The sequence below is a fragment of the Musca autumnalis genome, unplaced genomic scaffold (assembly GCF_047663935.1).
Source record: "Musca autumnalis isolate F117 unplaced genomic scaffold, ASM4766393v1 scaffold_5, whole genome shotgun sequence".
In the NCBI taxonomy this organism is placed as follows: Eukaryota; Metazoa; Arthropoda; class Insecta; order Diptera; family Muscidae; genus Musca; species Musca autumnalis.
This window is the reverse complement of record NW_027412088.1, coordinates 7,574,858-7,590,500: the sequence shown is the minus strand read 5'-3', so window position 1 is coordinate 7,590,500 and position 15,643 is coordinate 7,574,858. Positions and strand designations below refer to the sequence as shown.

Below are 15,643 nucleotides of genomic sequence, written 5' to 3'. Positions count from 1 at the left end.
TAAACCTTGTAATCACGCTACAGGTCGCAATTTTGATCGGATCGTCACGAAATTTTGCATGTTGATAGGGGTCCCGGAGGGGAAGAAGCCTATTGATTTTGGTGATGGTCGGATAATATTTAGGGGTCGGAAAGGGCAAAAAACTTAGGTGGATAAAATGACAACGTTTTTTTCCAAAGCAAATATCTCAGCTTCTATATGGGGTATACCAAAAGCAAAACCTGACAATGAAAGTAGAAAATATCACCTTTCTAATGATGTAAAGCAGGTGCTCGTAGGTGATCAAACAACGAAGATATCACAATAGTAGCAAATAAAACCCCAATTTCCATTTTTGCGATTTTAATTATATTGACGAATATCACAGATTTGGTTGAAGACTTTCCAAAAGCAAAGTCTAACTCTGAAAGTAGAAGATCCCGTCTTTACAATGATGCAAACTAGGTCGGCGTAGGTAACCAAATAACGGAGATATCGCAATAGTCGGTAATACATATCATTTTTCTATTTTTTTGGAAATCACGCTACAGGTCGCAATTTTGATGGGATCGTCACGAACATTTGAGGGTTAATGGAGGTCTCATAGATGAAGAAGCCTATTGATTTTGGTGATGGTCGGATAATAATTAGGGGTCGGACTGGGCAAACACTTATTTGGAGAAAAGTCAACAGTTTATTTTACAGCCAATATCTCTTTTTCTTTAAGATGATGATGGTCGGATAATATTCAGGGGTTGGAATGGGCAAACACTTATTTGGGGAAAGGTCAACGTTTTATTTCAAAGCCAATATCTCTGTTTCTTTAAGAGGTATATCTAAAGCAAAACCTGGGAAGGAAAGTAGAAAATATCACCTTTACAAGGATGAAAAGCAGGTTGTCGTAGGTGGTCAAATAGCAGAGATATGGCAATAGTAGATAATGCATCCCATTTTCCAATTTTTTTTGTAATCACGCAGGTTGTCGTAGGTGGTCAAATAGCAGAGATATGGCAATAGTAGATAATGCATCCCATTTTCCAATTTTTTTGTAATCACGCTACAGGTCGCAATTTTGATCGGATCGTCACGCATTTTTTGGGAGTTGATGCGGGTCCCACAGAGGAAGAAGCCTATTTAGTTTGGTGATGGTCGGATAATATTCAGGAGTCGGACTAAGCGAAAAGCTTATGTGGAGAAAAGTCAACGTTTTTTTATGCGAATATCTCCGCTTCTGGTTGGAGGATTCCAAAAGGAATACCCAATATTTCCATTTTTTGTAATCACGAAATTTTTGGGGGTAGATGGGGGCCCCACAGAGGAAGAAGCCTATTGATTTTGGTGATAGTCGGATAATATATAGGGGTCGGAATGGAGAAAAACTCATTTGGAGACAAATTCAAAGTTTTCTTCTTTGTGAATATATCGGCTTCTAGTAGGGGTATTCCAACGGCAAAGCCTGTAAATGAAAGAAGAAAATATTACCTCTACATTCGTGTAAAGCAGGTTGGCGAAGGTGGCCAAACAAGGGCGATACCACAATAGTCGGTAATGCATCCAATTCTTCCATTTTTTGCAATCAAGCTACAGGTCGTAATTTTGATCGGATGGTCACAAAATTTTGGTTGCTTATGGGGGTCCCAGAGAGAAAGAGGCATATTATTTTTGGTGGTAGTCGGATTATATTCCCTTAAAGAAATGTTTACCAGTGAAAAGTTTATGCACAGGGGTAGTGGTGTAGGGTATCACATGGTCGGCCCCGTCCCGACTATATCCTTTGCTCACTTGTTTTGTAGTTATATTTTTTCGAAATTAACATTTGTTTACCGAATAACAAATTGTTCCGCCATACAAAACTAATGAAAGTGAATGCATTTTTTTTTGCTGATGGAAGTTTTGCATTTTTCCACCCATATAATTAATCATTTCGTATAGCAGAAGTTTCAGAATACACGTATGAAAAAAATCTGGCAAACTACAGAAGACCATTAATAATATTGAATACATTTGATGTGATTCTCTTTTAGTTTGGATTATAAGATAGTTTTGTTAAGAATACCAGAAGATACATTTAGTTCTTCGTTTAATCTATTTTTCGTTTTCTTGATTTCTTTACCAAACAAAACGCATTCGTTGACGCGTTGTATGTGGTGTGTTCTAAAACGGAAGTAATGCGTCCTATCAAGGTTTGATGGTAAATTTCAAGATAAAATTATCGCAAGTTTTATGGAAATGAAAATGAAAAACAAAAAAAGAATCAAAATTTAGAAATTTGAATAATGTTACTCGCCTGCCGCTGTTTACTACGCGATGATGGTCTGCATGTCAATACGCATTCTAGCAATAATTGTTGCTGCTGGTCGGTTGGTTGTCTAGCCAACAAAAGAATTTAATTTAAGATATTATATCACTTCCCTTTTTAATGAATGCAAATAAGATTCCATTTTTGCAAGCATTCTTTGAGTTTTTTTGCATTCAACAAAAATTATTATAACTTCTCTCTCTCGTTCTTCATCTGAATACTCTCTGTTTGTGCACAATTCATGATTGGCAAAACAATCCAAACAAACCGAATTCAATTCGTGTTTGCATGCAAAAAGAATTTATGTGTCTGTGGATACATTTGTAATATTCACTCACATGTTAATTGATTAAGCATTTCGTTTTCGTGGTGTGCCGATGGATCGATCTAACGTAGTAGATATGACCTTGCCCACTCGCCCATGTGGACAGACCAGACAAGTGGCTGGCACGCAGACACTATAGCATAGCCGTTAGCATGCTTAGCCTAACATCATCAGTAACGTCAAAACCATCATCAGCATCATCAACGCTGGTCATTAGATATACGGTTTTGTTTTATTTTCCTTTTTCATATCCGAAATTTTATTTTAATTTAGTTGTTGTTTTTCTGTTGTCATATCTTTATTTCCATGTTATGCTTTGTTTTTTGCTTTTTTTTTCTTGCATGTCTGACAATAATAAAAACTAACAAAAGCAGACAGCAACAGACCATCAGTTCGGTATCATCTTCATCGATTAGTTTATATTTGCACCTATTATCAGCATACCGTCCTCCCCTGCTGAGACTTTTAGCCACCACTTTTGTTTGAAATATCTGACGAATTCGGAAGTAATTTGCCAATTCCGCAGTTTAAAGTGCAGACTATTGAAATTAATTTATGTATTTTCTCACGTTTGTTTTGGAAATGCCATGCAAAAAATAATAATATTTGGAAGAAATAAAAAAACAAATGTTTTGATGTGAATCATTCATCAACGAGCATTTGATTTCGTTTTAAAGGAGAAATTCATATTAAAATGGAGGAAATCCAGTGCATAGAACCGGCCGCCGTCGGATTGATATCGTAAATCGGTCCTTTGGGTTGGTACTTCACAAGAAAGTGTTTACATATGTAGCTATTTTTAGTGTGCGAACTCGGTGATACTTAATACAGTCGAAATCGCTTATAACGTCGTCGTTTGTAAAGTCATATCGCTTATAACGTCGAAATCCAAAAATCCCGAATTTCTGCCCTTTATATTCCACATAAATAAATATTGCTTATAACGTCATCGCTTATAGCGTCATATTGGTGGCTACGAGTTACGTCGTACCCTCAGCATTTATGCTAACGAGGGTATATACACTTTCATACGGGCAAAATGTGCCTCATCGAAATAATGGTTTTAGACCCCAAGTATGTTTGGTCGAAATGTGTTTCAGACACTTTGGAGTCGATTTAGCAATGTCCGTCCGTCTGTCTGGCTGGCTGGAGCGCACGATAACCCTCGAACGGATCTGCCGATTCGGTCCAAAATTTGGCTTTCGTAATATTTTGTCTAAACTTAGTTTAAGTTCGAAGATGGGTTATATCGGTCCACTCCTTCCGGTACCTCTCCCACAAAAGTTCGAAAATGCTCGGAAAATTAGATGAGGTTCCAATATGGACTCAATCGGTCCACTCCTTCGGGTACCTCCAACACAAAATTTCGGAAAAGTTCTGAGTCCTGAGAAAATAGCCTGAAAGGTACAAAAAACCCCTATGACACCGTGTGTAGTGGTTGGTGCGCAAGATAACTCTCGAACGGATCTGCCGATTCGGCCCAAAATTTGGCTTTCGTAATATTTTGTCCAAACTTAGTTCAAGTTCCAAGATGGATTATATCGGTCCACTCCCTCGGGTACATCCCCCACAAAAGTTCGAAAATGTTCGGCAAATTTGTGCGCACGATAACTCTTGAAGGGAGTAACCGATTTGGTTCATACTTTGCTTATCGTGAAATGTGTACCAGACTTAGATACGGTTTCAATATGGACTGAATCGGTCCACTCCTTTGGGTACCTCCCACACAAAATTTCGGAAAAGTTCAGTTTGGGGCCATCTCTCGAATCGATTTGATTTTTGTTTTAGCAACTTGTATTCCCTGCCCTCCATACGACGGTACAAGCTTTATCAGGGGCAAGTCCATACTTCCTGAGAAAATAGACCGAAAGTTGCAAAAAAAAACCCTATGACACCGTGTGAGGTGGTTGGAGCGCAATGTAACTCTCGAACGGATCTCCCGATTCGGTCCAAAATTTGGCCTTAGTAATATTTTATCCAAACATAGTTTATGTTTGAAGATAAGCCATATTGGTCCACTCCTTCAGGTACCTCCCCCACAAAAGTTCAAAAATGTTCGGAAAAATTGTTCGTACGGTAAATCTTGAAGGGAGTGGCCGAATTGGTCTATACTTTACACATCCTAATATATCTACCAGATATAGATCAGGGTAAAATATGGACTATATTTGTCCTCTCCTCAATTACGATGGTAAAAGTTTTTTAGGGGCAAGTCCATACTTCTTGAGCAAACAGACCGAAGAGTGTAAAAACCCCCTATGGCACCATATGTTGTGGCTGGAGATCCACTTCCATAACGGTCAATGTCGATCCATTCCCTTTAGTATCTCTTCCGCAAAACTTTTGATCTTTAATCATAATCAACATTTTTGACGGTTCAAAGGCCCAAAAATTTTAAAACCCCCTAAATACATACGTATTTTGGGAAAAAATTATTTCAATATACACAAGCTGAGGGTATATCTCTGTCGGTAAAGTCGACTGATACTTTTTTACTTGTTTTCTTCTAATCTAAAATATTTAATTTGTTATTGTATGATTGCCAAAATCCGAATTCGGATCGGCAAATAAAGAATATTATAAATAGTATCAACTTCTGTATTCTGGAATCGTTATCTGGAGATATGTATGTATGTATATAAGATGAAGTCATTGATAGCTTCGAAATTGTAAACATTTAATCGAGAGTAATGTAAACATTTTTCGAACTGTTGCGGCATATCTTCAATTGTATGAACTCGAGGACGGACGAACGGACAGTTAATTCCATGTAGAAGTTTTCCCTTATCAAGAACACAAACTCAATGACGAAGAGATATAAAATGTATCCATAAAATACAACAACAATAGTAAAAAAAATATTTGTTTCATTTCTTTTTACAGAAAGAAGCAATTGGAGAATTTGTTGCGCATGTACGAGGAACATGAAAATGATATGATCAATGCTTTGGATGCTGATTTGAGACGCCCCAAACAAGAAAGTTTAGTTGTGGAGACTGAATTTTTGAAAAATGATGTGAAAAACATTTTGTACAACATTGACGACTGGGTTAAACCCGAATTGCCACCCAAATCTATGGTCAATCTTATGGATGATGTTGAAATATACAAGGATCCCTATGGTGTTGTTTTGGTAATTGGTGCCTGGAATTATCCTCTACAATTGTTGTTAGTGCCTGTCGCCTCAGCCATTGCTGCTGGTAATTGTGTTGTGATAAAGCCAAGTGAAGTAGCTGCCAACTGTGCTAAATTCATTCAAGAAACATTGCCAAAGTATTTGGATAATGTAGGTCATCCACCCACCATTCATTATTGTCGTTATGCATTTTTCGTAATTTATTATTTTTTACAGGAATGTTATCCCATTGTCTGTGGAGGTCCCCAAGAAACCACAGAATTATTGAAACAGAGATTCGATTACATTTTCTACACTGGTTCCACACGTGTGGGTCAAATTATTCATGCCGCCGCCAATAAGTACCTGACACCCGTTACATTGGAATTGGGTGGCAAGAGTCCCTGCTACATTGACAAAACTGTAGAATTGAAGACAGCTGTTAAACGTATTCTCTGGGGCAAATTGATCAACTGCGGTCAAACTTGCATTGCTCCCGATTATGTGCTATGTTCCAAAGAAATTGAAGTTGAATTCATTAAGGAAGCCAAAGAAATCCTTAAGGAATGGTATGGTGATAATATTAAGGACAGTCCAGATCTCAGTCGTATTATAAACAAAACCAATTTCGAGTAAGTTTAAATGAGAAAATACGCTCATTTTTAAAATGATCATAAAAAAATACGCTCTTTCTTTCCAGTCGTTTGCTTGGCCTAATGAAACATGGCAAAATTGCCGTTGGTGGCAACCACAATGCCAATGAACTTTTCATTGAACCCACAATTATTGTAGATGTTAAACCAGAAGATCCTGTGATGCAATCTGAAATTTTCGGTCCCATCTTGCCCATTGTCAATGTTGAAAGTGCATATGATGCCATCAAATTCATTAATTCCAGGTAGGTCAACGGTTCCAAAATCATCATTTGGGGTAAATCATTCATGAAATACATCTTCAAGTGTCATTTTCAGCTATTTTGTCAAGATGGAGTTTTATTTTAAAGTTGGTAGACGAATTCGAAATATAATTTGATATTAAGGTAGAGGATGGTCATCGATCATTGTTGTAGGTGTTACATCCATGTCAGCACTTGGATCTGAATTACAAATTTTCTATTACAAAATTTCTTAATAAGTGATTGATATTTATAGCAGGAACTATAAATTGTTTTCTTTCAATCTCAAATCTACAGATACATAAATAGACACATTTTTGATAATTTGTTGGCACCTAATGTAAATTGGTAGCTAGAGTTACAAATTAGGTAGATAGGTATTAACCCAAATATGCCCAATGTTCTATATATATGACACTAAATTCTTGTTTGCATGATTGTTGATATCCAGGATATAGCTAGAAATGCATCTCAACACCATTTCAAAGAGTCCCAGTACACAAAATTTAAATTTTTGTGAGTAAAATATATACAAAAACTTCTAAAAAATGATCATTATAAATCCTTGGACATATCTGGGTTAAACTAAGAGTTTTCCGTGGATGAAGAGAGGGGAATTCAAAATGAACTTTACGAATGTGAAATGCAGTACAGAATATCGTTGAGCTAAAAATAGGATTTCAGATGTTCAATTGGAAGTAACATTTTTTAAACGTATTGCAACAATTTGAATGTAAAAAAATATATACAAAATATACATTAGGGCTATAACCTATAAAAAATACCAAGCCGGAATATTGTCCTGATAACGAAAACACTTGTTTTTGTTCGACTCGTTTAAAAAAAGTTTCCGCTTTTCTATTTAAAAATTTAAATTTTGCTTTTTTTTAACAGATATTTAAAGAAAACAAATACGATTCTCACAGGCATAGTTATTGAAAACAGTCTGTAACTTCCGCGAATTCGTTGCAAATGACCACATATTCTCTTGTCCGATAGGTACAATAAATATAAACATAAAAATCGCGAGTTTATAAAGAAAAACAAAAATTGCAATATTGTCAAAGGTGCATTAAATACTCTGAAATATCGCGATTTGATAACAAATTGGTCCAGAATGGTTTGATATTGATTTTATATAACTATTAATAAGTTATTACGAAAAGCGTGGAACAACTCTAGTTTAGTAAAAACTCTCCGATTTTTTTGAAATTTTTTCCAGAGGTAGATATTTTTGCGCTGATCACGGAATGTATAACTTTCTTGGGGGACGGACCCGGTTACCCAGTTATTGGACCCGAAAATCCGGGTACAAAACCCGGGTTAGACCCGGCTCTACTGAACCGAGTGGTCATATGATGGGATTATCTTCAGGTGGTCAGGTGATATAACCTAAAAACTGATTTTTGGACCCCGATTTTTCCATAAAACCCTCAAAAAGTCGAAAATGGGTCCATTATGGGCGCCAGCTTAATGTACGTTAGATTACAGCTCGCACTTTAACCTTTCCAAAATGGTGCTATATGTTGTAATACCTTCTCTGGATCCAGAGATATGGCCCTTAGAATCTTCAGAACTCGGTTCTGCTATGGACAGGCGCAAATCTCGGGAACGAGAACAAAATTTTCTTTTAAATTATAAATTTTTCTTTAAATAGCCGGCCTTCGGGCGGGGATTTAAGACTTCCTCCTATGGACAGGTGCAAATCTAGGGAACGGGAACACATTTTTCTTTTAAATTATAAATTTTTCTTTAAATAGCCGGCCTTCGGCCGGGGATTTAAAACTTTCTCCCATGGACAGGTGCAAATCTCGAGAAAGGGAACCATATGTTTTTTTAAATTATAATTTTTTCTATAAATAGCCACTTGGAGAAACCGGGTTATCGAGATTCTAAGAGCCATATCTCTGGATCCAGAGAAGGTATTACAACATATAGCGCCATTGTGGAAAGGTTAAAGTGCGTGCTATAATCTGCAATACATTAAGCGGGCGCCCATAATGGACGCATTTTCGATTTTTTGAGGGTTTTATGGAAAAATCCGGGTCCAAAAATCAGTTTTTAGGTTATATCACCTGACCACCTGAAGATAATCCCATCATATGACCACATGTTGGATTTCCATAAGCTTTCCAATCGGTTCAGTAGAGCCGGGTCTAACCCGGTTTTTGTACCCGGACTTTCGGTTCCAATAACCGGGTCCGTCCCCCAAAGAAAATTATACATTTCCGTGATCAGCGCAAAAATATCTACCTCTGGAAAATTTTTCAAAAAAATCGGAGAGTTTTTACTAAACTAGAGTTAAGCCAAAAGCGTATATGGTATTATAACAAATAAAGTTAAATAACTGAACATCAATGCATTTGGTGCGGAAACTTTGTTCGCGATAGAGAAAACATGACACCGTATTTCATAGTAGTTTTTCATGCTCTACACGGCTATGCGGTGGTATTTTTGATATTTGCAAAAATTGTAAAAAAGTTATAACCCTAATATATATTTCGTTAACAGATACATGGCAGTTAAAGCATTCCAGAAAGTCTGTAATCTAATCCTCCTTTTAATTTAATACTTGTAGGTTTTAATATTAAAAAAAAGAAACACGGATAGAAAAGTTCACTTTATTTCATAGACTAACTAAAAATCATTCATATATTTTTTCAGGAATTCACATACAACCATCACCATGTCCTTTGTTTGTCTGTTATTGAATGTGGGTTAACGTTTTGTATACGTTATAGTTATTAGAAGGCTTTTTGCACTTTTGTCTAGGAAAATTTTCATCTACACACATTATGGGGTTTAACTATGACTCAAAATATACACAAAAGAATTCACTGTAAGACAAATTATCACATAGAAAAGTTGTTAGTTAACAGCTTAAAGCCATGTTTACTTTTAAAACTTATTAATGAGATCTAAACATATAAACATAGCTTCAATTAGTTCCTTTAAAAATTCATCAGGGCTTTTTATCTTTAAAAATCGATCGATTAATAATATTAATTCTATTTCAGTAGCAAACTATTTTACAATGTTAATGGCGAAAAATCATATAACAATTCATTCTGCAAAATTATCAATGTGACAATGTAAACGATATTAACGGCAGCATTGCGCCCTGTTAAATATCCTTTGTTTTTCTAGTAGAAGATTTTATTCTCATTTATTACACACTCATGTTAATTTGTCTTTTTGTCTCATTTGTAAACCATGTTTGTTGACTGTCTGCTCGTTCAAAAAACAAAAACACTTTTTCATCGTGGTTTGTGTCATGTTGTCCACCCGAACACAATATAACATTTAAAAATAATTAGAGAAAGTCCACTGGCGATGTACGTCTTTACAACGGAACCCGAAATACAAAATTTATTCATACACAGTACACGGGCAGGAGGCATGTTACTCAATGACACAATAATGCATTATGCTGGTAAGAGAATAAGAGAAAAGCTCTCTCTAAAACGTCATGAAAACAGTGTGCACTCTGCAAGAATTCTTTGAATAGAAGTATGAATGTAGAAAAGGTGTTGGGTATACTTCTTGGTATATAGTTTGTTGGAGAAGGTTATATTTCAGCAAAAATTGTATGTCAATGGTAATGGTTTCGCTCACATTTTGTACATATGTATATGTTTATTAATTTACACATATTTCACCTCTTAACTTATTTGTATGAAAAAAAAAAACAAAGCATCTTATGCCTGCATTATATTATGTTTTCTACAATTTTTAACTTTCAACCAGGGAAAAGCCTTTAGCTCTTTATGTGTTCTCCAGTTCGAAAAAAGTTGTAGAGCTGTTTAGAGATAAAACAACTAGTGGTGGATATTGCAGTAACGATGTTATAATGCATTGTGGAGGTACATACAATATAAAATAATGAATGATATTAGTCTTAAGAATATTAAGAATGTTTCTTGCATGGTTCTATAAAATAGTTTAAATTTAACATTGATTCTGATTAGGTAAAAACAGACATTTTTTTCATTCGACTCATCTTAATAACGTTAATACATTTGTGCCAATATTTCATAAGGGGTTTGAAGAAATTCGCTTTTTCTATTCATTTTCAATCTTTTTTACTAAACTAACACCCTGTACAAATATACTATTATTGTTATATACATATAGAGAAAAACCGTTGGCTTTATACGTTCTGAGTGAATCAAAGAAAACTATTGAATTGTTTAAAACCAATACTAGCAGTGGTGGTTTTTGCAGTAATGACCTTTTGGGTCACTTTGCAGGTATGCAATATTTCATAGCCAATATTTTTTTCATTGTAGATTTTAAATGCTAATGCTCAAGGCATACACTATGTAGAAGTGTTTAAGTATTTGTTATACTTCCATTGTATTATGCGATTGTGGCCATTTAGATTTATCAAATTATATAGTTTTATATATGATTGTTATTATATACATACAAGTTGGTATTTAGTTGTTGATATTCTTATCAAAGTGGATTGACGTGTTGATATAGATTATTCGTATAATTGCTGATGCTATCATTAAGCGTTTTTGTGTATTTATCCATCAAATTTTCGACACGGGTAGTATCTGTGTTTTGGATTTTTGACAATCAATACATGAACTCAACTGTCCTGTCATTTGTAAACGCAGGGTAACACATGACAGGACAGTTGAGTTCATGTATTGATTGTCAAAAACCCAAAACATGCCTGTGTGACGTAGGCGTCCCGACAACTGCAAAAACAGTTGTAAAATTATGAATGCAAATCATCGATTTCTTTATGTTTTCCGTTCACATGTTTTGTTATGGCTTATTTTCTTTTGTTTTCAACACTTTTCAATTATTATTTCACTTATTTTTACAGAAACGTCAAAAATTTGTTACCTCTACTGTCTATGAAAAAATGATGGACAGCTGAGAGACAAACGACAAATGTATGTATGTGTTAGTAAATCAGAGTTGTATTTGAAGACAAACTGTCTTGTGTAAACGCCTAATAAGATCGATTGAGATATGGAGGTGGTTTTGGAAATACTAAATTTTGTGTAAGGTGTGGGGGGGAGCTGTTGGTATTAGTATTGGTATTAGGTTCACTTTTAATATGTAAGGTTGAGAAACGGAGGTGATTATAGAAATATGTTCTACAAGGATACGAAAAGTATCTGCGATTTAAGGTCGCAGTTTAAAAAGGGGACTAAATGCTGCGCAATGGTATTCAGTGAAAGGGTTAAGCAATACATATAGAATTTAAAATGACGCTGTTGATGTGCGGAGGCGAGATACCGCCAGAAATTCGAAACAAAGAGGTACGAACAGTACTAAAAATTAAATATCAATTAATGGACTGTTTTTATACCCTCAGCATTTATGCTAACGAGGATATATATACTTTCATACGGCCAAAATGTGCCTCATCGAAATAAAGGTTTTAGACCCATAAAGGTTTTAGACTCATCGAAATAAAGGTTTTAGACAATTTGGAGTCGATTGAGCAATGTCCGTCCGTCTGTCTGGCTGGAGCGCACGATAACTCTCGAACGGATGAACCGATTCGGTTCAAATTTTGGCTTTCGTAATATTTTGCCCAAACTTAGTATAAGTTCGAAGATGGGTTATATCGGTCCACTCCATCCGGTACCTCCCCCACAAAAGTTCGAAAATGTTCGGAAAATTTGTGCGCACGATAACTCTTGAAGGGAGTAACCGATTTGGTCCATACTTTGCACATGTGTTACAGACTTAGAGAAGGTTTCAATATGTACACAATGGGTCCAATCCTTCGGGTACCTCCCACACAAAATTTCGGAAAAGTTCAGTTTAGGGCCATCTCTCGAATCGCTTTGATTTTTGTTTTAGCAACTTGTATTCACTGCCCCCCATACGACGGTACATGTTTCATTAGGGGCAAGTCCATACTTCCTGAGAAAATAGCATGAAAGTTGCAAAAAACCCCTAAGACACCGTGTGAGGTGGTTGGAGCGCAAGATAACTCTAGAACGGATCTGCCGATTAGGTCCAACATTCGGCCTTAGTAATATTTTGTCCAAACATAGTTTAAGTTCGAAGATAAGCCATATCGGCCCACTCCTTCAGGTACCCACCCCACAAATGTTCAAAAATGTTCGGAAAAATTGTTCGTACGGTAACTCTTGAAGGGAGTGGCCGAATTGGTCCATACTTTACACATCCTAATATATCTACCAGATATAGATCAGGTTCAAATATGGACTATATTTGTCCACTCCATCCGGTACCTCCCACACAAAATTTCGGATAAGTTCACTTTAAGACCTGATATCGAATCACTTTGATTTTTGTTGAAGCAACATGCATTCGCTGCCTCAATTACGATGGTAAAAGTTTTTTAGGGGCAAGCCCATACTTCTTGAGCAAACAGCCCGAAGAGTGTAAAAACCCCCTATGGCACCATGTGTTGTGCTGGAGATCCACTTTCACAATGGTCAATGTGGATCCATTCCTGTTAGTATCTCCTCCGCAAAACTTTTGACATTTAATCCTAATCAACATATTTGTTGGTTCAAACGACCAAAATGGTTAAAACACCCTAAATACATACGATTTTTTTTTTTTGGAAAAAATTGTTTCAATATACACAGGCTGAGGGTATATCTCTGTCGGCGACTGATACTTTTTTACTTGTTTCAGTTGCTGTTGCAGCAACAGCATATGTTTGATGCTGGTTTGGCAACTAATGGTCGAAACGGTTTCAGTTTGGCTGCTGTGGGATTGTATTTTATTCTTTTTCCGCATACGAAGTAGCGGACATGTTACTTTGCCACATGGCGCGTGTTGAACATTTCCATTTAAATATAAATATATAGGTCTAATAGGCTTATTACAGTCGTTCTTTCCACTTAGTGTCATATTTTAATTTAAAAGGTATGTTCTTCCATAGGACCCCATCGCATAATACTAATAAAACTTTTAACAATTGTAATTATAAACCCCTTTTGAGCTTTATTTAACTCTTGCTAACTATGCTTACTGATGTTAACTGATACTAATTTTTCTAAACTATAAAAATAACAAAATGTATTCTGTAATAATATGTAATACCAGCTAGTTTTTACAATAAAAGTAAATTTATTATTTTAATATACAATTTTAGAATAGTCAATGAAGACATAAAGATGCGCAAAGCTTTTGGTAATTGAAATTATGAAGACATCTTAATTTCATTAGCTACGAAGCATAGCATTTTGGCTTCATGGACCATAGAGTGTATACTTGGAATACTTAGAATGAAAGGATAGCAATTTTGTCCTTAATTGTAATTTTCATATGAAATATTCTTTCTTTCTAAATATTCACAAATTAATAGCAAAAAAAGTTAAAAACAGAGCTAAATAGAGAAAGATGTACATATTTTTGTACATGCATTTATGTCTAGGCCACCTAGAATTTCGGGTCGAAAAACTCAAAATATAAAAAGCTCTTCATTTAGCTCTGTTCTTTAGTTACTTTATCACATTACAAAGAACTAATCAATTCAAACTTTTTACTTTAGTTGACACATTGCCCTTCGGTGGCGTTGGATTCAGTGGAATGGGCAGTTATCATGGCAAATACACCTTTGATACATTTGTTCACAAAAAGTCTTGTCTTGGCAAGAACTTGAAACCATTAGGAGAAAAATTGTCATCGTAAGTATTTAAAATGTATTTATGTATGTACGTAGCACTTTGCTTACTAACACCTTATTTGAATCTTACAAATTTTCCAGTGGACGTTATCCTCCCTATTCGGAACGCAAGGCCAACATTTTGAATTTCTTGTTGCGTAAACGCCGTCCCTTGCCCAATTTGTATTTGTCACATATTTTGGTCTTTGGTTTGGGCGTTGGATTGACATTCCTCGTCAATCACTATATGCAGGTAAATAGACTGCGTCTCAATAGCATTCATGCAAATCTCATGACAAAACTCATTCACTTTGGAAAACATTAAAGGGCAAACTGTTATCGCGCTAAGAAATGCATCAAATATCAGCACCTTAACTAAAACAGCGTATCACTCTACTACTCCTTACCACCACCCACAACCACCACAACCACTCTCTACTATGAACTTCAACAGAGTTTATCAGTATGTGTGTAGGAAGCGGTATTTTCGAACCAAATCATCATCAAGTTCATCCAAAAAAAAAATTAATGTGCCTGGGGGCAAGTAACTATTTTCCTATCTTATTATCTGGCATTAGATGGCTCATGGCATGTTTGGGCAACACATACTATATACACACATACATATTATTTCTATTAAAAAAAGAAGAAAACGAAAAAATGGATACATTACCTAAAACAAAATCTATTCATAAAACAACACATCACTAAATCCTGTGACATATTAGATTTGTTTGTAAGCGTCAAATGCTTAGTATTATTATATTTTTGTCATTGTCGCAGTAGTTTAAATAATGCCACCACGCTTCAACGATTCTGATGATTTTATTTTCAAATTTGTTTTTATTTCTTACAGCAAAGTGATAACAATTAGATCGTACATTTCGCGTTTTGTTGCAAAAAATTCTTAAAGGTTAATGGATCTGTGGTTACAAAACAAAAAAAAAACATAACAAAGAACTATTAACTGAAATTGTAAATTATTTTTCTTATTATTAATTATTATTTTTATTATTGTTTGTTACATTATTATTATTGAGGTTTCGTTTTTTATTATTGTGTATTTTTGTATTTAGAAAATAGTATTTTTTGTACTAATTAAAGATGTTGAAGAAAAAAAATGTTAATTAAAGTAGTTTTATTTTTAGAGGAGACTTTTCAGATTTCATCGGCGTGGAAATGATGTGCAGAACATAAAATATGTAGTAACTCTTTGAAAAGACTTTAAATCAAGCTATTGTTACTAAAAGAGCAAATTTGCTAATACGTCAAATAGTATATACCCAGTGAAAAGTTTGCCTCCGAAGAGGCAGTTAAATGATATGTACCCAGCGAAAAGTTTGCCTCCGAAGAGGCAGTTAAATGATATGTACAAGTGATTTGGAAGTGCATCAAATTATGCATTTTCACTC

General features: G+C 35.2%; 1 protein-coding gene across 50 annotated transcripts in view; it reads left to right on the top strand.

Annotated features, from left to right (window-relative positions):
- The window catches only part of Aldh-III (Aldehyde dehydrogenase type III), a 70,792-nt gene extending 55,434 nt beyond the window's left edge, over positions 1 to 15,358 (top strand). For 10 of the 50 annotated variants that reach the window (XM_073956688.1, XM_073956689.1, XM_073956691.1 and 7 more), the window contains 7 exons: positions 5,487 to 5,889; positions 5,956 to 6,350; positions 6,419 to 6,616; positions 10,361 to 10,476; positions 14,118 to 14,253; positions 14,334 to 14,484; positions 15,088 to 15,358. In XM_073956688.1, the coding sequence (XP_073812789.1) occupies positions 5,487 to 5,889; positions 5,956 to 6,350; positions 6,419 to 6,616; positions 10,361 to 10,476; positions 14,118 to 14,253; positions 14,334 to 14,484; positions 15,088 to 15,105 (1,417 nt within the window). In that variant the 3' untranslated portion in view covers positions 15,106 to 15,358. Of the gene's footprint in view, positions 1 to 5,486; positions 5,890 to 5,955; positions 6,351 to 6,418; positions 6,617 to 9,930; positions 10,047 to 10,360; positions 10,477 to 10,747; positions 10,864 to 14,117; positions 14,254 to 14,333; positions 14,485 to 14,558 lie in introns of all 50 variants that reach the window. The other 40 variants (XM_073956685.1, XM_073956686.1, XM_073956687.1 and 37 more) reach the window with 5 other exon arrangements.
- Positions 15,359 to 15,643: the final 285 nt, after the last annotated feature.